We start from the raw sequence: 26,345 nt of genomic DNA on the forward strand, positions 1-26,345 counted from the left end.
ATTTAATCAAATTAGAGAAAAAATGTTTTATTTTCTCAATAAAATTGATAATGTTCATTCTTACGTAAAAAAATTCAAAACAGTTATTTACTTGGATAGTGTTACACGCAGGGTATTTGAATGATCCTTTATGAATGTATACACATCAAAATTAAAAGAAGTAAACACACGTATTTTCAAAACTTTTCAACAATTCAGGGCAACTTCTGGCCTTTCTGTGTGCAATGATAATTAAATTTAAGTATATTTATCTGAATAAAATTATAAAATATTTTATTTTTTCTGAATTTTTTAAAACAATCAACAAAGAAATTTAAAAACATCAGATTACAAAGAACAAAACCTTTAATAAATAAATAAGTTAACAACAAAAAAGTTAAACCAAAAATATTGTTGTTTATATCTAACATCAATTTTAATACCAATGGTATTAAATATAAACCAGAAATCTATAGTTGTAAGGCTACCTTGTAATGTTCTTAATTACAAAGATTTTTTTTAAATACAAAGTACTAGTAGATCTCCATTAAATTTGAAACAAATAGTCATGTAAACAGAGTTTTGTATTACTAAGTTTACTGACAATTCCTTGCTGTATGTATATTGCAAACTTGATATATACAAAAATGTTAGTCTCAAAAAAAAGTGAAGTCTATGATGATAATAATAATAACAATACAGAAAATAAGGCAAGTAATGAAAAGGAAACATAACTTAAAAGTTATTTCAAAAGAATTATCACATATTTTAGGTTTAAATTTTCAAGTAAAATAAAAAATTCTAGAAATGAAAAAGATCATTACAGAGATTTTTAACTATCTTCATGACTAAGACTGGTACATATAGTGAAAATTAAAAGAACAAATTAATGTAGCCTTTTTGGCAAGAAAAGCATGCATCATACGCACTGACTCCACTCAGTAGACAAAATATTTTGGAAGCACTGGATATTACTTCTAAGTTTTTTGTTTTTTTTTTTTTTTTTTAGTCTTCTTACACTTCTTTGAAGCATCTAGCATCTAGATTTTTTTTTTTTTAGTTCATATTTACTCAGAATCAAAATTGTAATGTAATTTCAATTTTAAGTTAAAAGACAACTGAAAATAATTCCAGAAAATTATTTAACTATCATACTGTAATATCTGTTGAAGAAACTGAATAATCCTTTATCCAATGTCAGCAAGTAAAGTCCTACAAATTGCAATTTAACTTAACAAGTGATACAAAGAAAGAAACAGTAACAGTGAACAGATCTAAAATAAATGCCATTTACATTAAATGCATTCTACACATTAATATAGGTGTTTTATTTATTAATATCACAACTCACAAAATGGACTTAGGAGGTGAATATCGGTTTCCAAGATAAATAGCTAACACTGATAACTGCAAACCACATTACTGAACAAACATATAGTTTAAGAAACATTGGAGGACATTTTACTTTGATGGAAAGCGATAAAAAAGTACATTTGCCATTATAAACCTGAAACAAAATTATAAAACATTGGATTCTATCAAAACATAACTATAAGTTTAATTAATAAATAATGTTTTGGAATAATGTATATAAATAATAATAAACACTTGTAACAAAATATTTAAATAATGTATTTTTCCAGATTCTAGTACAAAACTTAACACTAAATGGTACACAAAATAAAGAATTTTTACTTAAATTTGTATTATTATTTGTGTTTTACTCATTTTCAAAATGCAAAATTTTTATTCAAAACACTAAGGTACAATTCTAGAATATTAACTATAACAACAGTAAAAAGAAAACATGAGAGATTTTAAATAAAAATTTGATGACCTCATGTAAAACACCAAAACATATTTAATTAATTCAGTTTTGTTTAAATCACCATCTTTGCTTGATCGATGTTTGTTTAAATATGAAATTAAAATTTTGTTTTTAACTGTGAAAACCATTCTTTCTTTCCATATTAGTAATAATTAAACTGACAGGTAATAAAAAGAAATAACTTAATTACATTTTTTTTTTCAGTGATTTTTTTGAGTTTTACATTCATTTAAGAAATTGTTTAAACGCAAGCATACTTCTTTTTAGTAAAAAAAACATACAGTATAAAATAGATTGAGAAATTACAAAAAATTCTTAAACATAGTTGGGTGAAACATATTTGGTCTCTGTTGTAGTACGTTATGACAGAGAAACACAGACAGTAGGAAAGTTAAAAACAAAAATATTACAGGGTTTTGAAGTGCAAAGTTGTAGGAAATGCTAAAACTTAGGTGGGTTGATAGTTTGAAATTAGTGAAATATCTTAAGGTTAATAGAAAACAAAAATATGTGAAAGAAACTTGTAAAGAGAAGAAATAAATTAATAATAAAAAGATTCTAATTTAGTGTAGAGGAATGTATATAATAAAAACTATAAACAAAAACTATGCTGTAATCTATAAAGCAAATAAGTTAGAATGTAATAAATTTGTTGAAGTTAAAGAGTTTATGCTGAAAAAAACAAAAAGAACATCAAACTAATCAAACTACAAATTGCCCAAAAAAATGACTAAAACAGATATTTTAATAAGAACAGAGAAGTTGATGATGAGAAGTTAATAATGATGGAAAAGTAACAACTCCAGGTCAAAAACAATGACAAAGTTATAGCATTAAAAAAAATAATTAAAAATATTCAAAGAATTTTAAATTTATACTTTGTGTTGACAAATAAAAGATTTACAACCTTCATACTGGGTTAAATGTTAAGAAAATTATTCCAACCCAGATATTTTTTTTTCATTTAGAAAAAAAAATGTTCAGGTCAAGAGATTTAAACATTATACAGGCACAAATCACAGTCACTTTCTTTGAAGGTGAAAAAGAGAAAACTATCAGCCAATTCATGTGATGAACAGCATAATTAAGACAAGATATCTCTTAAACAACTGAATGTTACCTGCATAACATCAGGTTCAGTATCCTGACTTATATGTCTAAGTTAGCTCTAAGAAGAAGGTAACAAGAAATCATGCCAGTTCTCACTTTCATTTGTATGCCTGAAATTTGACGAAACTATTAAATAACAATTTAGAAAATCTAGAAATCTTCAAATTAAAAAGCAACAATAATACAATCGTAAATGAACAGATAAAAACAATCAAGCAAATGTCCTTCCAGGTACCTCAATTTATTGAAAACAGGAAACAGATTTTTTTTTTTTTTTTTTTTTTTGTCTTCAGTCATTTGACTGGTTTGATGCAGCTCTCCAAGATTCCCTATCTAGTGCTAGTCGTTTCATTTCAGTATACCCTCTACATCCTACATCCCCAACAATTTGTTTTACATACTCCAAACGTGGCCTGCCTACACAATTTTTCCCTTCTACCTGTCCTTCCAATATTAAAGCGACTATTCCAGGATGCCTTAGTATGTGGCCTATAAGTCTGTCTCTTCTTTTAACTATATTTTTCCAAATGCTACTTTCTTCATCTATTTGCCGCAATACCTCTTCATTTGTCACTTTATCCACCCATCTGATTTTTAACATTCTCCTATAGCACCACATTTCAAAAGCTTCTAATCTTTTCTTCTCAGATACTCCGATTGTCCAAGTTTCACTTCCATATAAAGCGACACTCCAAACATACACTTTCAAAAATCTTTTCCTGTCATTTAAATTCATTTTTGATGTAAACAAATTATATTTCTTACTGAAGGCTCGTTTAGCTTGTGCTATTCGGCACTTTATATCGCTCCTGCTTCATCCATCTTTAGTAATTTTACTTCCCAAATAACAAAATTCTTCTACCTCCATAATCTTTTCTCCTCCTATTTTCACATTCAGTGGTCCATCTTTGTTATTTCTACTACATTTCATTACTTATGTTTTGTTCTTGTTTATTTTCATCCGATAGTTTTTGCGTAGGACTTCATCTATGCCGTTCATTGTTTCTTCTAAATCCTTTTTACTCTCGGCTAGAATCACTATATCATCAGCAAATCGTAGCATCTTTATCTTTTCACCTTGTACTGTTACTCCGAATCTAAATTGTTCTTTAACATCATTAACTGCTAGTTCCATGTAAAGATTAAAAAGTAACGGCGATAGGGAACATCCTTGTCGGACTCCCTTTCTTATTAGGGCTTCTTTCTTATGTTCTTCAATTGTTATTGTTGCTGTTTGGTTCCTGTACATGTTAGCAATTGTTCTTCTATCTCTGTATTTGAACCCTAATTTTTTTAAAATGCTGAACATTTTATTCCAGTCTACGTTATCGAAAGCCTTTTCTAGGTCTATAAACGCCAAGTATGTTGGTTTGTTTTTCTTTAATCTTCCTTCTACTATTAATCTGAGGCCTAAAATTGCTTCCCTTGTCCCTATACTTTTCCTGAAACCAAATTGGTCTTCTCCTAACACTTCTTCCACTCTCCTCTCAATTCTTCTGTATAAAATTCTAGTTAAGATTTTTGATGCATGACTAGTTAAACTAATTGTTCTGTATTCTTCACATTTATCTGCCCCTGCTTTCTTTGGTATCATAACTATAACACTTTTTTTGAAGTCTGATGGAAATTCCCCATTTTCATAAATATTACACACCAGTTTGTATAATCTATCAATCGCTTCCTCACCTGCACTGCGCAGTAATTCTACAGGTATTCCGTCTATTCCAGGAGCCTTTCTGCCATTTAAATCTTTTAATACTCTCTTAAATTCAGATCTCAGTATTGTTTCTCCCATTTCATCCTCCTCAACTTCCTCTTCTTCCTCTATAACACCATTTTCTAATTCATTTCCTCCGTATAACTCTTCAATATATTCCACCCATCTATCGACTTTACCTTTCGTATTATATATTGGTGTACCATCTTTGTTTAACACATTATTACATTTTAATTTATGTACCCCAAAATTTTCCTTAACTTTCCTGTATGCTCCGTCTATTTTACCAATGTTCATTTCTCTTTCCACTTCTGAACACTTTTCTTTAATCCACTCTTCTTTCACCAGTTTGCACTTCCTGTTTATAGCATTTCTTAATTGCCGATAGTTCCTTTTACTTTCTTCATCACTAGCATTCTTATATTTTCTACGTTCATCCATCAGCTGCAATATATCGTCTGAAACCCAAGGTTTTCTACCAGTTCTCTTTATTCCGCCTAAGTTTGCTTCTGCTGATTTAAGAATTTCCTTTTTAACATTCTCCCATTCTTCTTCTACATTTTCTACCTTATCTTTTTTACTCAGACCTCTTGCGATGTCCTCCTCAAAAATCTTCTTTACCTCCTCTTCCTCAAGCTTCTCTAAATTCCACCGATTCATCTGACACCTTTTCTTCAGGTTTTTAAACCCCAATCTACATTGGGGTTTGAGCTACTGATCACCAAATTATGGTCGCTATCAATGTCTGCTCCAGGGTAAGTTTTGCAGTCAACGAGTTGATTTCTAAATCTTTGCTTAACCATGATATAATCTATCTGATACCTTGCAGTATCGCCTGGCTTTTTCCAAGTGTATATTCTTCTATTATGATTTTTAAATTGGGTGTTGGCAATTACTAAATTATACTTCGTGCAAAACTCTATAAGTCGGTCCCCTCTTTCATTCCTTTTGCCCAGCCCGTATTCACCCACTATATTTCCTTCCTTGCCTTCTCCAATGCTTGCATTCCAATCTCCAACTATTATTAAATTTTCATCTCCTTTTACGTGTTTAATTGCTTCATCAATCTCTTCATATACACACTCTACCTCATCATCATCATGGGCGCTTGTAGGCATATAGACATTAACAATCGTTGTCGGTTTAGGCTTTGATTTTATCCTTATTACAATGATTCTATCGCTATGCGTTTTGAAATACTCCACTCTCCTCCCTATCTTCTTGTTCATCACGAAACCTACTCCTGCCTGCCCATTATTTGACGCTGAGTTAATTACTCTAAAATCACCTGACCAAAAGTCGCCTTCCTCTTCCCACCGAACCTCACTAATTCCTACTATATCCACATTTGTCCTACCCATTTCCTTTTTTAAATTTTCTAGCCTACCAACCTTTTTTAAGCTTCTAAATTCCACGCTCCGACTCGTAGAATGTTATTTTTTAATTTTCTGGTGACCCCTTCCTTAGTAGTTCCCACCCGGAGATCCGAACGGGGGACTATTTTACCTCTGGAATATTTTACCAAGGAAGGCGCCTCCATTATTACTATGTGAAAATGCAGAGAGCCACATTTTCTTGGAAAAAAAGCAGCTGTAGTTTTCCATTGCTTTCAGCTGCGCAGTACTCAGAGGACTGAGTGATGTTGATACGGCCGTTTAAGTCGTCCTGACTCACGCCCCTAACAACTACTGAAAGAGCTGCTGCCCTCTTTCAGGAATCATTCCTTAATCTGGCTCTCTACAGATACCTCTCAAATATGGTTGCACCTTCGGTCCAGCTACTCTGTATCCCTGAGCACTCAAGCCCCCTCACCAACGGCAAGGTCTCATGATTCATAGAGGAGGAGGAAACAGATAAATAAAATTAAAGATAAGAATAACCATTAATCTATACTAATATTATAAAGAGGAAAGATTTGTTTGTTTGTTTGTATTGAATAGGCTCCGAAACTACTGGACCGATTTGAAAAATTCTTTTTCCATTAAATGCCGACATTATCCCTGATGAACATAGGCTACTTTTTACCGCGTTATTTAAGCAACACATTTTAATTTTTCTATCTTTGTAATTCAGTAACTAGCAACTGTCCGTCGTCGTCGTGTCTCTCTTGACGCTCGCGTCCCCACCACCGCCTGCCTCTGCTCCGTCGCCCCGCCCACACCCCACTCGACTAGCTAGGCAGCAGCATGTGACCTAAGCGTCACTGCGGTGCGGGAGGGGAGTCAATGTCACAAAATAAAGTGCCGCACGGCTCATTCGCGCGGTCAGCTTCCTACGCAGCGGTTGTGTGCGATATCGAATATTTTGCCTTGAAAATATTTTGAATTTTTTATAATTTTTTAATCACCACTTCATATACAGGCTAATTCCTGTTCAACATGTAAGCAAATAATTTAGTATTAGTTGATGTAGTATTTAGTTTTTTTTATGATTTCAAAATGCCCAAAAGATTAAGATCTCAACTTTCTAGAAATAGTTTACAGGCTAGGGCAATAAAAATACGTCGTGATAGAGAATCTCCATCAGAAACTGAAAATTAATGAATTTAATCAATATTAAAAAATTTTAATTTAATCAATATTAAAAATACCTAATTGAGATAGTAACAAAAAAAATTTTAATATCCTAGCTTTTATTTAGGTACCTCTATTTTAGTAACCTCCTATGCAAAATAAGGGTGTATATGTGGTGTATTATATGTATATTTATCTAAATAAAAAATGTGAAAATAAACATAAATCAACAAAAAAACATAAAAATACGTAAAACAACAAAAAAATTAAAAAAAAAAAACACTTTTTTAGAGAATAAAAATAGGTGTATAGAATAGTAGCTGGATACAAATAATAAAATAATCCATCAAATTTATTATATCCAAACCTTCTAATATACTCTTTTTTAGTAACCTCCAGTGCAAAAAGAAGGGTGTATATATTATTTAATAATTTAAAAAAAAACGAAATAATACATAAAACAACAAAAAAAAAAATACAAAATATACTGAGAGAATGAAAATAGGTGTAAGTATATAATAGTAGCCATAGGTAAGCACAAAAAAATTACAAATATAACAAAAATATTTGTACTGTAGATACGCGCATAACTCTGAACGACTACAACAAATATCTTATTTTTTTAAATGGGTACACCAACCGTGCGAAGCCGAGCCGAGCCGGGCAGCTATATTCAATAAATTAAGTGATTCCGACGCGGACGAAGTCGCGTCGGAATCACTTATTCATCGCTGGTTTCAGCTATGAATCATATAGTCGTTAATTTTTGCGAATCAATTTTCACAATGAAGTACTATTTGTAACGATTGAATAAATCCCACACGGACGAAGTCGCGGGCCACGGCTATTATTTATATTTTTTAATTTCGATTTTTTAAGGGGTGCGACAGTGTACGGCACGGCGGCTCAACCAATACAACCACTGTTACTGTATGTGTGACGCGACTGGCTACACCCGCCTCCGGTTACTTGACTAAAAACCATAAAAGAAAAGTGATTAAAAAAATGGAAAACGAAGTATGGTCACCTCTAAGTGGTGTTTGTTGAGTAACGCTAAGGACCGGGAAAAAATATTTTTATCCGTACGAACTACAGGTAAGCAGTTATAACTAATATTTTTAAGATGGAGGCCGACTGTTTTGAAACCAACATTCTTGGATCACTCAAAGTTTCTGGTCCTGTACTGACCGAACTGTTGCTCTAAAGGAATTACAATACACTGATATATTTTTATAAATCGAACAGACTTCAATTTTTATTTATTATTATGATTCTACAAGCACGAATTTAATGAACACAGCGGAGTCCAAGGGGCAGAGCCCTCTGGCTATAAGGGTAGGGAAGGGAGAGCGAAATGAGCCATGACCGGCTAAATATCCCCTGACCGCGACGGGATACCCAAGTAACCATATAGTGCTGGCGAAGCCGCAACGGGGATGCTAGTAGCAAATAAACAAGAAGGCCAGAAAAGACATGTCCAATATAGGCAGGAGCATTGACTAAACGCTACATAAAGATTAAAAGTTAATTTAAAAGTACTACTAAAATAAGTTTTGACAATGTAGTGGTTCCAAAACACATCAACAAGTGACAACAAAGTGAAGCTAAGAAAGGTGAGCAGTACTAAACATAGAAACTAACATATCTGTTAAAACAACGAATATTCCACCCATAAAATTTTACCAAATTGAGAAGAAATTAGAACTTGGCCGAGTGAAATTAATTCTTTATAATGTTTTAGACAAGAAGGATTGATTTACTAATATCTAACCATATATGCTGTCTTGTACACCCCTACAGCAGTATTAAGGAAATATGCTCCTATGTAAGAATTCTTAGGTTCAGATTTTTGTCTTTTAACAGAACTTTTAAATTTCAAATCAATTACTTTATCATTGGGGGTGTGAGTAGATAATATATATATATATAAATCACAGACAAATTTACGATTTAAATATTGCAAATAGATCTAAACTGAACCGAATCTTTAGATAATCCAACACATAAATTATACTTTCCGATTTTAATTAAACCTTGATTAAATCCTATTTCTGATATATTGTTTAAAAAACACTTTCAAAAAAAAACCTAATCTTAAATACACCATTTATTCTCCTTTTCCAGTTATAAATAACTATATAGTAACATCCACCTCTATTAGTTTTCATGAAAGGAATAATAAAAACATTTGTAGTATTTCACACCACAAAACAATATTTAAAAAAATAATATAAAACCTTCTTGGGTTTTATTTATCCATAAAGATAAAGATAAATTATTTATTAGGCCATAAAGATAACATTATTTATCTTTATGGCCTTGAGTTTCTGCAACACAATATTATTAGTAAATGTCCCAAAAACATCAATAATACTAATCCCACTTCTATCAGAAAGAAGACGCATAATATTAAATTAATCAATACCAACAAGATTTTAGTTTCACTTAATTTGTTAAAAGGTAAGTTTAAATAGTAGTTATTCAGCTTTGTACTACCCCTTACCAAGTCTTATTTATGGGGGAGGATTAAATGACATAAATGGAAGGTTGAATGAAAGAAACAAAGTGATTTTTTTCCGACCCAATAATGATGTTAGTAATAAATCCATTTTTTACCAACAAAATACAACTCCAAGTGTTAAAAAGAACATAAATTTTACAAAACTGTATTTCCCACACTTGACAATATAGTGTAATCATATGATAGCATAAAAAGCTTATAAATGCTGACTATCCATGAAGTAATAAGTGATAAAACTACTTATTTAATATTTTTAGAATCATATGCAAATAAAACTTCTCCAAATTATTAGTAGTATAAGTTACACTTAAGTATAAAAATGTTCAAGACCAGGGGTGAATTCCATGACTTCTCTAACTTTTTGGAACATTTCTCAAATTTTGTTACTTACTGGACTTATGTGAACTGTAGAAAACCTACATTATTAAACTACCATCATCACTACAAACTAAATAAAAACTATTAATCGACTAGACAATAGTGTTTACCCAGAAATAATGATCAGAAGAAATGATGTGAGAAAAACTTAAACTAAATCTTGGCTATTCACAACTGCTTTGGTCTCTATTTACTTACATTTTAAACGTCTATGTCGATAATAAAACTCTTATATTTATCCTTCTTACAAATTAAATTTTTTGAATCAAATATAATCATCACGAAAAAGTTGACAATCTTTAAAAAAAAAATTTTTACACCTTGCTGTAATATGTAAACAGTGTATGTAATATTGTTGCTTCTTTATTATAAATAATCATTCCTTTGTTTACAAGATACTTTATACAACATTAATTTTACTTTACTATAAATGTAAAGCATTAATTTTACTTTACTATAAATGTAAAGTATTTCTCACCAGAATTGAAATGAAGAGACCATTCTACAAAACATAACTATATATACGTAATTACAAAATTATCATAAATTAAAAAATGATTTACATAAACTAAATGATTTAGTTTGATAATAAAAATGATGTAAAAAAAATCAAGCATTATTCACCCAAAGTTATATAACCACTTACCATAATAAAAGAAAAACTAGCAGATGAATTATCATGTATGCTTTATTCCATTTTTCTTCAAACATAAATTATTTTTTATAGCACTATCAGGATATCGTATAACAATATTAGTATCTTTTACAAATTTCCCTTCAGGTGGAAATAATTTCATAGCCTTACTGGCCATGGAAGGTTCAAAATAATTCACAAACGCACAATAATGCTGATGCTGAACTACTATATTTTTAACTTTACCATACCTGAAACAAATATAATACTATACTAACATCAAACCAAGAGTAAATAGAGCAAATAAATACCTTAATCTTAAGATTTTCAATATCTCAGTTAACAGTATTTTACTACACTAAGTATAAACTACATTTTTAGAAATTTTATGAAAAAACCACAAACTATCAAAAAACTTGCATTTTAGTCATTCCCTTAAACATGTTGAATAACATGAGTAAAAACCAACAAACTAATGTAACTGGCATATTTTCATTTTCATACGTTCATCCATTCCACTTTCTTCATTAAACAATATGTATGTAGATGTTTGAAATCATATTATAGAAGCATTTAGGAGACATTTCATATTGTTTTAGAATGCCCATTAAAAATGTTTTTTTTTTATCCATCCTAATTATTAGCTGATTCTGGTAAACTTAACTGATCATAAATGGAACTTATCAGATTGTAGTTTAGCATGAGCTTTGTTCTAATCCTTTCAAATCAAATATATCTTTGATTCCAATGGATCTTTTATCTAATACGACATGGTTTTTAAGTGATAATGCAATAATTATTTATTGTGAAAACTGTAAATACAGGTGATTCAAAAAAACGGGAAATTTTGAAAGTTGTGTTGGTAGCCGTGGGCGATTGGTACCACTTGATAAGTGGCGCCAGCCTCTCTAACCTAACCTGCCATTTAGTTGTCATGGATCCTTGGAGTAGTGTGTAATGTGCATTTGCTATCAAGCGTTTTACAAAAACAATGACAGTGTGGAGGGAGAGTGTAGAGAATTTTGCCGTCATTTTATTCTGGGACGGCACAACCGTGTTCCATCAGCAGATGCAATTAAAACATGGTTATCTAATTTTGAGGAAACTGGTTCGGCAATGAAAAAGAAACCTCCAGGCCGTGAGCGAACCATCCATACATCACAGAATGTTCAAGCTTTACAAGATGCTGTCACACAAAGTCCACATCGGTCAATCCGTCGTCTCTCAACATCTTTACAATTGCATAGTTCAAGTGTTCGAAGAATGTTAGTGAAGGACTTGCAATTCCATCCATACAAGTTGCAGATCGTCCAGGAACTGAAACCGAATGATGCAGTTCTACAAGCACAATTCTGTAATGTAATGCTTCAGAAGATAAATGATAACGAAGAGTTTGTTCACGAACTGTGGATGTCAGACGAAGCGCATTTCCACCTCAGTGGACTTGTTAACAAGCAAAATTTCAGATACTGGGCACAAGAAAATCCTACGCAGCTACACCAGTGTCCGTTGCACAGCCAGAAAGTGACCGTGTGGTGTGCTATGTCATCTTACAGTGTTATAGGCCCTTATTTTCTTGAGGATGACAACGGTCTTGCGATTACAGTGACGTCGGCTCGTTACGTAGCCATGCTTGAAACCTTCATTGTGAAACAACAAAAGAGATTTCCACCAATTCTTAACATAGCCTGGTTTCAACAAGACGGAGCAACGTCACATACTGCACGAACATCGATGGCAGCTGTACGCCGATTGTTTGGACAACGTGTCATTTCACGAAATGGTGACATTAGATGGCCTCCCAGATCGCCTGATCTCTCAGCTTGCGATTACTTTTTGTGGGGTCACCTTAAAAGCATAGTGTTCCACAGTAGACCTGCTACAATGGAAGAACTGAAGGCAAAGATCCGAGAAGCAATTGCGGAAATTCCAGTTGAGATGTTACGTCAAACCATGAACAATTTAACGAAGAGACTTCGTGAGTGTTTACGTAGAAGAGGAGTACATACTGTACTTACATAAACCCAATTTTTGAGTAAACATACAAATTTTAGATGTAATGTTACTTTTAAAAAATTAGCTATTTTAAGACCACTTTTCTTTCAAAATGGCAATAGTTTTAAATATTTAATTTCAAGAAAATCAATAAAGATTAATTTTAAAATGACCAAAAGAATTTTATCACATTTTAGGAATAAACACTAAAACTGAGTCAAAATAAAAATTGTTTTCTGCTATTTTTGTACAGAATTTATTTCAGAACCTAAGACAAACTAGTAACTTCTATCAGATAATTTTCTCCCTAATAATAATAAAACTTCTAATTACCTTCCTTCTGTCATATTTCATTACCTTTGTTTATTTTTAAACTGAAAATTTTACACATTATTGACCACTTCTTGTAACTTATTCTAGTTTTAACAAATACACCATCGATAAATCTCAATATTTTTTCTTCTTCAACAGTAAGGCAACAAATGTTCCTCGAGCCAAGGTTGAATTATTTTATCACTATTTTCTGAACTACAAGATCTGTAAATAAAGTAATGAGACTTGATCAGAAAAAAATTTTATTTACAATCCAATTATACGTGGATTCTACCACCTTCGAAATAGTTTCCTTGGGAGGCCATGCAACACTTCAAACAGTTTCCCACTCTTCATAGCAGTGTTGGAACTCAGAAACCGGAATATCCTTCAGATGGTCAGTTACATTTTTTTTTAATGTTTTCTACTGTTCCAAAATGGTGTGTCCTTTGAGTTGTTTTTTTTAAAGTCAGTAACAGAAAAAAGTCGCAGGGACTCAATTCAGGTGAATAAGGTGGTTGAGGAACTACAGGAATGTTTTTCTTTGCCAAAAACTCATTGAGTGCAGTGTGACAAGATGCATTGTTATGATGCAGCATCCAGTTGTCTTTGATGGCTGGTCTCACGCAGGCAACTCTTTTCCATACTCTTTCAAGAATTTCTCTGTAAACATATTGATTTACAGTCTATCCTGTAAACAAAAGCTCCTTATGGACAATGCCATTACTATCGAAGAAACAAATAAGCGTGGTTTTGATTTCTGATTTGCTCATTTTTGATTATTTGGGATGTGATGAATTTTAAGTGTGCAACTCCTTGCTCTGGCGTTTTGTTTCTGGGTTGTATTCAAATATCCAAGTCATCACCAGTAATAACATTTTTTTGGAAAGTCAGGATCAGTTTCAATTTGCCCTAGAAGATCGTGGCACACTTCCATCCTGTTGTTTTTCTGTTCAACAGTGAGGTTTTTTGGGACCAATTTTGCACAAATTTTTTTCATGTCAAAATTTGATGAATTGTGGTATGGTTCAAATTCAATTGTTCTGCAATCATTTTGAGAGTTAATTGTCGGTCGTACCATATCATGTCTCTGATTCGCTCAACATTGTCATCACGTTTTGACATTAATGGTCTTCCAGAGCATGGATCGTCCGCAACTGATTCCCAGTCATCTGAAAATACTTTAAACCACCAAAAAACTTGTTGCTCATAACAGAACGTCATCTCCATATGCCTTTTTCAATTTTCAAAAAGTTTCAGTAGCATTTCACTAAGTTTAACACAAAACTTAATTGCACAACATTGCTCATAATTAGTATCACTCATTTTTGCAGCACACAACAAAAACTTGTTTCACAAAAAGTTTATTTATATCTCACATGGCAACAATCGACTAAAAATATTAATACCTAATATAAATCAGCTGTTCATATAACCATATGTTTACTAGTAACTTTACAGTGTTGCCACTTTGGCTGCCAAAAAACTAGTCTCATTACTTTATTTACAAACTTTCTATAGTTTGTCTTTCAACATATTCTATTCTTATTAAAGCTACCATGTCCTGTGTAATGTTAGTGTAAAATTTCAGATTAAAGCTGGTCAAACACAAATTTTGTAAACAATCTGTATATGTCAAATCATCTATTAAATTTGGGTACACTCAACTTCATTTACACCAAGTCACTTGCAATTTCTAAGAGAGTCTGCTGACAGTTTTTTTATGGTTAACATTTCAGACATTTGCTGGGATCAGTTTTTCTAATATCAATATTTTAGCTTATTAATGGTATCCCTAAATATTGAAAATATTTCGCTGAAGTTTTCTCATTTATTATTAAAAAAAAAAAAAAAAAAATGGTTATACTAGTTATTTTATTTGTATAATCTCTATTGCACATTCATGGATTGGTTGTTAAATATTACTTTTGTATGTTTGAATTTTAACAGCATAACTATTGTTATATTTTATTGAAAAAAGTATAACTAGGAAGTAAAAGTGAAATATGGGAAAACTTAGGGGTACTATTTTTTGATACAAAAAAAAATTAATTAATTTCTGTATTAATTTTTGTATTTACCAATACATAAATTAAAGTGTAAAAGATCTAGGAATTCTAAGATACTCTACCAATCAATGAACTTATTTTGATTAATTGTAACTGTCTACAAATAATTTTTAGTCATTAATTAATTACTTTGATGTTTCATCTGAACAGAGTGATAAAATAATCCAACCAAATTAAAAAGTTTGCTGATATAATGTCAAAGATTTAAGTTTGGTACGTGTGCTTGAGAATATTCTACAATAATATATTTGAAGAGCTTCTCTATATGTGATGTTAGATTCATTCCCGAAATACAAACAATAACCGCTCAACAGACTCAGAGCTAGATTGTTACAGTACTCATAAAAATGTATCAAAGGAAAATTTCACTTGGATAAAATTAAAAATAATAAACTGGCAATATAGAAGACATGATGGAATATGCCAAAATTGATTTTTGCATTCTCAAAATTAAATTTTCTCCTAATAAATGGTAAAATTTAAGTGTACAGGTGTGACCCAAAAACCTAGGCTCAACCATCACAGTGAAATACCTCAAACTCTTCAGGACAAAACAAAGCAACATATATAAAGAAATTAAGCAAACTATCTTTTTTTAGTAGTAAATCACATAATTAACTTTTAACTCAGATAAAAAGTTAATAAAAATTATTATCAAATTGCTACCTATGAACTTTGTGAAGCTGTTCCCTGTGACTGACAAATCTCAGGAAATTCCAAAAATTAATTCCATACATCTTGTTCAGAACTTTTTAACAAAAATACATTTCCCAACCACCAAGCACACTTTACTTTCTAGATGTAGTTTCATATATCTTGTTATGCTCTAAGCTGCCACTTAAAGAATCAAATTCTGAGAGTCAAGAAATCACTTAGAAAAACTATACAACCAAATGCCATTCCAAAACAAGACTTCTAGAGATCTTTTCTACAACAGGAAAAGCACTAACTATATATTTTGAGTAACAAGGTTTGAAAGAGATGACCTAAAACTGTACACATGAAAATCTTTTTTAATAATAAAAGGTTATATACTTCCTGAATATACTTTGTAAATAAATGAGCAAGAAAAGTGTACCAACAATTTATTTATTTCTAGACAGTTATTGAGTGGCAGCCTGCTGCCACTCAATAACAGTTACCGATGAATAACAATTTTTTAGCGACTGAAAAATACCGTGACTTGAACCCATAAGAATAAAAATTATATTACTCAAATTACAAAAACTATGCACTTATTATGAATAATACAACTCACTTAGAGAATATAGGTTTAAGAACATCTTCTGTGATACATTTAGTAACATTACCGACCCAAATAGAGGCACAATGAAATGGATTACTTGGACTGTAACATAAAAAAAATAATTATTATACTTAACCACAACTTACTTTTATAAATCAAAACATAAACAATGAAGAATAAGAAACCTAAGTTAGTGTAAGAAAATAACTAAGGTTTTCCTAACAAGAAAATATTAAAACATTAAAAAATCTGAGGGGTCTGCTACTATTTCTCCATAAAATTGTTTTAGTAACTTTTAAATATACTCCTTAGTTTAATCATTTTCTCATTACTGTAAAGAGAAAGGTAAATTTTTTAGCAGTTTTTTTTTTTTAGAAATGTTAAATTTGATCATCTACCAAACAAAAGTAAGTTAAAAAAAAATGTTTAATCTTGTGGATTTATAAAGCAACACGTTTTTATTAGTTAAAATATGTTTATAATAGTTATTTATATTATTTTTATTGAAGAAAACCAACCTTATCGTGAAAAAAGAAATAAACTCTGAAAACATGAGTAAAAACATGTTCCATTTTTATTTTCAGAGCTTTATCTATATTTTTGAAAATACTTACGGTTTTAATTTATTTTTTAAATGAAAACTTCTCACAACTCAATAAGAAAACTTTCTTAAACTGTTCATGATGAACACGGATGGTTTAAGAAAGTATGTATTTAACATTGAAAGAATGTTTAAGAAATTACATATGTCTGTTATAATTACATAATAAACTTACATATACTGGTATACTACTTGTAAGAAACAACATCATAAATATGACTCAATCACCGATGGATCTAGGAAATCTAGATCCACTGTGTATATCTGTTTACAAAAAAATCAATTTACTACTCACCTCACAGTTGGTAGGGAGTGACAAAGACAGATTTCATGTTTCATCGATCCCTACTTACCAGCACTTAACAGAATGGGTAGCAGATGGGCGGAGTGCAGCGGAGTGAGATTATACATCACCAGTAACTACTGTGCTTTCACTGTATTGCTGTGTCAACTGATAAAGTTTTATTAGCCAATCAGAAGTTATTTTTATATCAGACCTCAAACAAACTACAATACTGACTTCTACATGTAAAAATACATATAACAGTGAATACACAGATTCTGTCTGATTTTATTATCAACAATAAAAAAAATCTCACTTCAAAATCAGTTAAGTTCAGCTTAAGAAAATTTATTAGAAATTTATTTATTTAACTCGTACAAGAAAAAATAAAACTTACATAAAATCATTTTCATGAAAATAAAAACCACCAAATTTGTAAAATGTAGAAAACTATATTTACTTTCTATACGGATCCCCTACTATATCGCCTTTTAATTTATTATAAACAACACATGCTTCCTCCATTATTTCTTCATCTGAATAATAAATATCAGGTTCTGTATACCCAAATGAACTATTAGATGTTGATAAAATATGTTCGGCTTCCTACAAAGATAAAAAAATACAAACATAATTATAATATAATAATACATTAAAAGTGATAGCTACACTTCTAGTTCCACTACCTGCCAGCTCAACTACAAACATTAAAACTTGGTGAAATGAGTTTAATAAACTAATAGAGCATGTGAAATTTCTGATACAACCTTCATACAATATAAACTACTGCTATTGCTACTGCTACTGTTACTGTTTAGCTTCAGCAATATTAATTCATAGCATAATATCTTTTTATAAAAGCAAACTAATAAATAAATAAAAAATTCATATTGTTTTAACATTCTACAGTAAAATATAATATACTGAAGTGTAACAAAATTTTTCACTGTATTCCATACAGCAGTAGATTCTATTTTTTTCTTGAAATACAATATACAGTGTTATCAAAAAGAATCTGACCTTATTTTTTATTTCGTTAACCAGTTTTTAGCATGGGAGGGAGCAGTCATGGAATGTGACCTTGACTCGTATAGGTTGCATATGATTAACTATTTTGTTTTACTGCCATTGCAGCCAGTCACTGCTTAGCAGATATGAAAGTAAAACGTGTGACTAATGCTTGTCATGTTTTTGTTGGCATTCAAAATGACACAGGGTTGACACAAAATGACAACAGGTTGAGCAGAGAATCTGTATTAAATGTTATCAAAATTCAATTTGAAATAGAAACATAAGAAAGATTCAAACAGCTTTTGGTGATCAAGCTATGGATGTTATAGAAATTAAAGAGTGGTATTGCCATTTCCAAGATTGTCTGTCAAAGTTGACAATCATACTGGCAGACCTTTCACCAGTAACATTCTGAAAAAAAACAAGCAAAGTTCAACAGACAGTGATGAATGACAATGAAAATTAGTTACAAAGCTTGAAGATCTAGGGATGCAGCGAGTAACAGTAAAATGTCGCAAAACTTCTCACTCATGAACAAAAGGAAAACAGACTGCAAGTTGTGTAAGAATGCTGGAATACAATAATAGTGATTCTGTTTTTAATGAAAAAAATAACAACCAGAGATGAAACATGGTTTATGGTTATGACCCTCAGACAAGGAATAGTCATCCCACTGGAAACTTCCAAGTTCTTCACAGCAAAAGAAAGCTAGGTGATCACGAAGCAACATTGAGGTCATGCTGATAGTCTTTTTTTATTATAATGGCACAGTTCATCATTATTACACTCCTCAAAAACAAACAGTCAATAAAGAGTAATACGTTAAGTGTTCTTAATCGGCTAAGAAATACTGTTTGTCACAAGAGATCACAGCTTTGGGAAAATAGCAATTGGGAAATTCATCACAATGATACTTCTGCCCATGATCAAAACTTATCCAGAGTTTCTTGGCAAAACAAGGGATCAAACTTCTGCAATCTTCTTATTCACCAGACATGACTCTCTGTGATTTCTGGCTCTTTCTTAAGCTTATGATTCTGCTTAAAGGAAAGAAATTTGAAAACGGAGAAGAGATCAAAATAATGCAACAAGAGAACTTATAATCCATGGTAAAAATGACTCTGATAAATGTTTCCAATAATGAAGACATCATTAAGATAAGCGAGTTACAACAGATAGGGTCTACTTTAAAGAGGACAAATGAATGAAGTAAACAAGTTTAAGTATTTTTGTTTTTATGAGTCAAGGTGGGATGATATTTTTATCACACCTCGAACTCGGTGTCACAATATCAGATTAAACTGATTAATTAAAATTCTAAATTTTGGTTATCACCAAAAAAACAATAAGATAATAAATTAAAAAAATATACTGTCACATACATTAAAAAGGAAAATATATATTTATATTTTTATGAAAGAGCAGGCATCAACAGCTATGGTAATTATCCCAGTGAAAATTGGTAGGGTATAAAAAGATGCCATGCCTAACAAGGATTCAAACCTGGGATCTCTACACAAAATGCCAAGACACTACATACACAGCCACAAAGGTAGGCTAAATACATATATATATATATATATTAGTATAAAAAATCGTTACACATATAATTTTAACTGAAATGCAATCACGAATAAATTTTAAGGAACAAATTTTGCTACTTACAGTACACCTCTTAGAAATTTTTTAAATGCATAATAAAGTCAAAGAGAAAATTTATAATACTAAGAAATAATTTACAATATTTTTTTCTGTTCAACCCTTAGTTAAATAAATGAGAAAGAAAGCACTTTTTGTAAATAAGTGTAACTTAATCCACAGTTAAAATGCACTGAATTATAGAATAAATGTCAATGCACTGTACTTACTATGTAGTCAACATACCTAACAAACACTCGACAAAGGCAAATTATATAATGAAATTCAGTCAACATTTCCGGATGTGTAAATTTTTCCCAATCACTGGTTTTCTTGTTACACCACTGAATGAAGTGCACAATGTAAAGTCTACATTGTAGACAAACTCTTAAATATCTACTGTACATTTTAATAGATTTTAAGAAATAAAATCATAAATTTGACTAAATTACAACAAAACAATATGTGCTATATTAAATAATATATGTACAATCAATATGAATAAAGAAAAATCTAACTGTCATCACTTTTATTTTCAATACTAGCAAAATGTGCTAAGTAGTCTATGCGCTAGGAAATTTACAAATTTTTCTGACAGCATCTTTCTATTTGGCTAACCTACTCATATTTGGTCAGCAATTCTTCACAAATATTTTGAATGATTTTCTTTTGCCATACCTATTAGTTTCTGTTATAATAAACACATTAGGTCCTATTCTGGTCCCCGGGAGCTGGAGGCAACATAATATTAGCTGCAGCGTCAAGATTTCCCGACTTCAAATGTCTGCATTTCCTCTTTCCAGTGAGAGGAGCAGCACTATCATATCAGTGCAGTTCTGGTCTCCGATGCCCAGAATGCAATCATTATTATTGGTGCCATCTGTTGGATCAGAAGAACAAAGCATATCCAACTAACTGTATATATTACATATGCTTGGAAAAATGTTACATTTACGTATCCCCCAAGTCAGGAACACAGTAAAAGCTGGTCAATTTTTCCTTACTTAATTTTATTTTTTTCTTGGCCATTGGTTTCACCCGTTTTAACTTAGACTACATTATGTTTTTTGGAACTTCTTTCTGATTACTTCATAAAATTCCACAGTGTCCAGTTTTACAGAATAAAGATTGTCTGTATATATTGTTCTTCCCTCTGCATATTCTATAACATTCATTAATTTCAATGCTACTGACTCGGTATGATTTTCCTTTATACATAATTATATTATTTATTATATATTTAATATATAATTATTTCACAAGTGAATCCAGTTCTAGCACAAAGTTTGTACAACTTTATGCCATAATTGTGAGTTTTTTTGGTAATGTATTGCCTGAATTTTAATCTACCATGAAACGGTACCACTGACTCATTAATTACTATGTCGGCCTGGTTTTAAAATTGATTTAAAATAGTAAGTTAATATTGAATGCCTGTATTTTACAAATATAAATGAATTTTATAAATTTAATGGCTGTATTTTACAAAGTCTTTCAGTTTGCTGATATTAACAGAAACCTATCTCTTGGCATCAAGGATAAAATAAATTTGATGTTGAACATGGGGTCATTAAACCAGTAAAGACTGATGGCTGGTTCCTAAACTAAACTCATTGTCAAAATTATCAAAAATATTATATATTTCTTTATTTCTTCTTTTGTTGTCAGAGTCCATCTTTTTTATTCTTGAATAAGATTTTGAAGAGGTGTACAATTTTTTTTCAGCAAAATAATTTGTTTCTGATAATACAAAGTCCATTACTTCATCAGTCACAAAACGCTTACAAAAAACTATCTAATATCAATGACATGAATTTCTGATTGATGAGGATAATCTGAAAAATCTGGCAGCTGAATGTCTATATCGTACCATTCTTTTTTGGGTTCAGGTTGACGGATCTATCATCATTTGTGTGTTCAGTTCTTTCCGGTGTAACTTTATTGATTGGCTGGAAATGTTTGGCAGTGTGTCATTATCTTCTGAATCAAAATTTGAAGATGATGATGATGGAACATAATCCTCGTCAGCAGAGGAATCAACATTACTAAACGATTCTGAATTATTCATGTCACTATTGGAAATATTACTCAAAGCCCCAGCTACTTTGCAGGCTACATTTACTAGTCACTGATTATAAGATTTCATTAGAGATATCAAATAAAGATTATTCACAAAACAACAAAATACGAAATACACACCATCAAAATACGAAATAAAACATACATAATCGCCTGAGATAAAAGTAAACAGCCATGCATATTCTTAGAAGATTTATATTTTATGTTCCTGTAACTAGCAAGAACGAACAAATAAAATAATCCAGACCTGGGCAGGAGAAAAAACAATTGAGAACCAAAGTGCAGCTCATGACCCTGAAGACCAGAACAAGTTTATTAAAAAGTACAAATGAAAAATAAGTTATAGGTTGCTATAAATTAATAAAATGATAAAAATTAAAATACTGTGAAATATATGTGCCCCACTGGAGAGGTTTCGACCATGTCTACACCACACTAGAAGGAAGACAAATTCCAACTCCCAGGGACTGGAATAGCACCCAAAAAGGTTAGAAAAATTTAAACCACAGCTTATATGTTAAAGTAAGTGGCAAATTTCATCATCAATAACTACCTTACAAAGATCAACTAGTTAAGGATTACTACCTAATCTTTATCTAGAATATCAGAAATTCCTATATGCTCTTCAAACACAAAATTAACATAATTATCTTTTAATTCATCTTAAACCATTTGTGAAAGGTAACCAACCGGTTATTATTTAGCTCTTTTAGTGAGGTGCATATCTTTACTAGAAGGAGTAAAAAAAACAGACATTTCTACAGAAACATTCAAATTTAAGCTTGACTGGTTTGACAAATTGCTTGATTCATTGTTCTTTCTTATGAAATGTGAAAAAATTGAGAATGTTTGTCTGCTTATTACTGCAAGAATTCATACTGTGGGAACTGTATACTCCTGACTGAGATGCACTTTTGTGCATTTTTATTTCTTTTACTAGCAAGAACCAGAATATTTGTATTCATAGTCAATACTATGAGATAAATACTTGCCTCGTTCATATTATGGATCCATCAGTCTTTATTCATCTGGTCTTTATCACAAATTAAAAGACCAGTATCACTTAAATCATCAAAAACATCTGATAACATTCCCCCACCATTATAATCACTAAATCATTTATTAAACTTAGTCTTCTGCGCATATTCAAAACCAAAATTCTTTTAAAATTCAAATTGTAATTATTTCAAACTATTTTAAAAAGATAAAATTAAAATAATAATGCATATAATGTAACCAGTTAATGGAAAATATAAACTGTTCCTACATACTAACAGACAGCTGGTAATCAATATACAGAGCTGCCATGTGTTTACATGTTACTATTTTAAAAGTCCAGACAAGTCTATTACCGTTAGTTTGTTTGCTTGCATTCTCTATAGATAGAGAAATGTACACTAGAAAGAAAATGTGCATGTGACTGCACATCAATGTAATCCATCATGAAAATCAGTTGTGCATCATTGTTGACACAAATGCTAGTCTAACTAGCATTAGCTAGTTAGCTCAAAAATGAATAATCTTGAAAATAAAATTGAAGTGTATATTACAAATTCATTAAGGATGATTAATTAAATGAAGAAACTCTAGTTTTGCTAAATCAATTAATTAATTAATTAAAATTAATTCTATTAAATTTCTGTCAAACTTTGGTAGGGTTTATAAAACTGTAATTTCAAGAAACAGTAAAATTTTTTACAGCTATAGTGCATATATGGATATGCAAAAAAGCACAGATGCATTTGCTAAAAAGATTATTAACAAATGAATGTTTTTTAGTAATAGTATAAATCCAGGAATTCCCCCAAGCAATATATATGATGACGCTACAATTTATAATTCACAGAAGGATCAGGTTAAAGACATAATTCTGGGAGAAAATAATAATTTACGAAACAATTAAGATAGAAAAAGAAAAATGATGTTCTAGTTTATCCACAAAGTGTCATATTGTTATTACTACCAATATCTTTTAGTTCTGAATCTTAAATTAAATAAAATAATAAATGAACAAAACTACAAAATACATAATGCAATAAAAACTATGAAAACTTATTACTGCAAGATAATAAATAAAGTTAATCTAAATAACAAACATCCAATTACCGAGGGACTCAGATACTGATCTGAGTCATTAATTCTAGCCATTGTTTAAGACTTCTTCCAAAAAAAAAATTTTTCTTGAATAGGATTTATATAAATTTTTTGTTATCAAATTTCATTGTCTTTACTGATTTTTTTCTATACTTGTGTCAAGAAACAGTGCAACAGATATAAATATTGAGTCACTAATAAGCAGTTAATGGAGATGGTCATGTGTTTCATTCGCTCCTCTTAGTGTGTGCCTCTCCTGTTATGTTCTGTTAGTACTTGTGTGTCTCCAACTAGAAATATCCACACTACAAAAAGTTTACTGTTATTCATTTTGCAATTGTTACTGATATCTTCAATCAACTAAATATGCCGTGTGTTAAAACATAAAGTGTTATTTCTCAACAAAGATAAAGTTATTAAATGTCATGAAAGTAAGATTCAATCCATGCTTCATGTACCAGACTTGAAATTATAGAAGAATTCAAAAGGAAGAATGCCAAAAGTAAATCAGTGTGGAAGCGTGATGGATGTATTATTGTATTTGAAGGTCAATTCAGTAATCAGGATTCAGGTTTTAATAAAATTTTGAATTCACTTTCCAATCTGCATGATGAACTTACTTCTTAAGACCAACTCTAAGATTTTTCTTAAGATTCAACAGAAAACTCTAAGATTTCACTGCCCAAATCGAAATACTGAACAAACAAAATTGCAAGTAAATATATTATCCACTGGAAATTATGAAGTTGCTAAAAAATGTAATGAAGTGGAAGAAAAGAATACAAAATTAACCCAAGGCATGTCGCAGTTGCAACATAAATTACATTACCTACAGCAACAAATGAGAATAAATAACATCAAAATATCCAGCAATCCAGAGACTAAGGGAGAAGACTTAAGCAATACCTTGGAATCTATTGCTCATCTCATTCAAATAGAATTGAAACATGAAAAAGAAGTGTCTGCTATGTACAGGGTGCCAAATGCCGAAAATTTGAGTTCTATTATTGTCAATTTTGTTTCTAGAAAAGTTAAAAATACATGAGCCTTGGCTGCAAAGAAGAAAAATGGGTTAAAAACAACAGAAATCAGCCCTGGATTGAAGGATAATAACATTTATATTAATGAACATCTATCTCCTTATAACAAAACTGTCTTAGGAGCAGCAAGAGATAAAGTAAAGAATAAACTGGCAATCGTATGAGTGCAAGACGGGAAGATCTTAATTAGGCAGTCAGCATCAGCTCCTGTGAGAATATTTAAAAGAAAAGATCTGCAGGTTATTGTTGGTTAGTGTAAGCAATGGATTATGTGTACAGTTTGTTCTGTTTTATTAGCATTAGTCATAATTTACTTAGACTGACTATTTTCAGTGATTTCAGTAATAAATTAAATGTGCTACTTATCTCAGTCACTAGGTTAGCTAACTCTTTATCACTATTTAAAATTATAAAGTGGAATGAATATACAATGATAGTAATAATGGTGTAACAGTTTCAATCTTTGTTATTATTAATGCAGTATTTTTGTTTTTACTGTTATAATGATACATGCTTCATGAACATTACATAGACAGCTGGGCTGTTATTTCTTGATTTCATATTCTAATTATTTTATTCTCTTTTTCGTTCTTTCTTTTTTCTTTCCTTCTCTTAACTTTTTTTGTTCTTATAAACAATTTTTATAATGAAATTTCTCATGAAATTTATGATACAACTGAGGTCGATGATATCTTTAGCTTTAATCCACAAAATTATTCTAATAATGTTGGAAAATTGTTTAATATATTGCAAATGAACATAAAGCTCATGAATGAGCTTAAAAAGAAATTTTGATGAATTGGCCTATGTAGTTCAAAATTGAAATATTAGGTACGATTAATAATTTTAACAAACTTGGGTAACTGATTATGACCAATTTAATTATAATCTTAATGAATACTTACTACATGATTGACCTGGTACCTATAACAAATGTACGGTATTTGTGCATGTTTTTCAATGAAAAACTGAGAGTTAAAAGAATTAATTTTGAATTACTCAAAGCAAACTCAATAATTTTGAGTATTGAGAACTCACAAGATTCCATGAAAATTACTCTCATTGCTGTTTATAGATCACCACCTAAAGTTGTGTATACATTCCTTAACAGTTTGAACGAGTGTTTACATATATTTAGGGACAATGATAACACTGTCTTAATCAGGGATATGAACATCCATTTAAACAGAAACATAAACAAAGTTTTGAATATTTCAGTATACTATTATCAAATTGCTTGAAGTCATAAATAAATAAACCCCAAGGGTACAAGAAAATACCAAATATTGTATCGATC

At 30.7% G+C, this 26,345-nt stretch overlaps 1 protein-coding gene across 2 annotated transcripts in view; it reads right to left on the reverse strand.

The window, feature by feature from the left end:
- Window positions 1–204: 204 nt before the first annotated feature.
- The window catches only part of LOC142318298 (uncharacterized), an 85,728-nt gene continuing 59,587 nt past the window's right edge, over window positions 205–26,345 (reverse strand). For both annotated transcript variants that reach the window (XM_075354870.1, XM_075354869.1), the window contains 4 exons: window positions 17,647–17,792; window positions 16,315–16,404; window positions 10,693–10,931; window positions 205–1,486 (listed from right to left, as the gene is read on the reverse strand). In XM_075354870.1, coding sequence (XP_075210985.1) covers window positions 10,724–10,931; window positions 16,315–16,404; window positions 17,647–17,792 — 444 coding nt within the window. In that variant the 3' untranslated portion in view covers window positions 205–1,486; window positions 10,693–10,723. The remainder of the gene's footprint in view (window positions 1,487–10,692; window positions 10,932–16,314; window positions 16,405–17,646; window positions 17,793–26,345) is intronic.

Source organism: Lycorma delicatula, chromosome 1 (assembly GCF_047948215.1).
Source record: "Lycorma delicatula isolate Av1 chromosome 1, ASM4794821v1, whole genome shotgun sequence".
Lineage (NCBI taxonomy): Eukaryota > Metazoa > Arthropoda > Insecta > Hemiptera > Fulgoridae > Lycorma > Lycorma delicatula.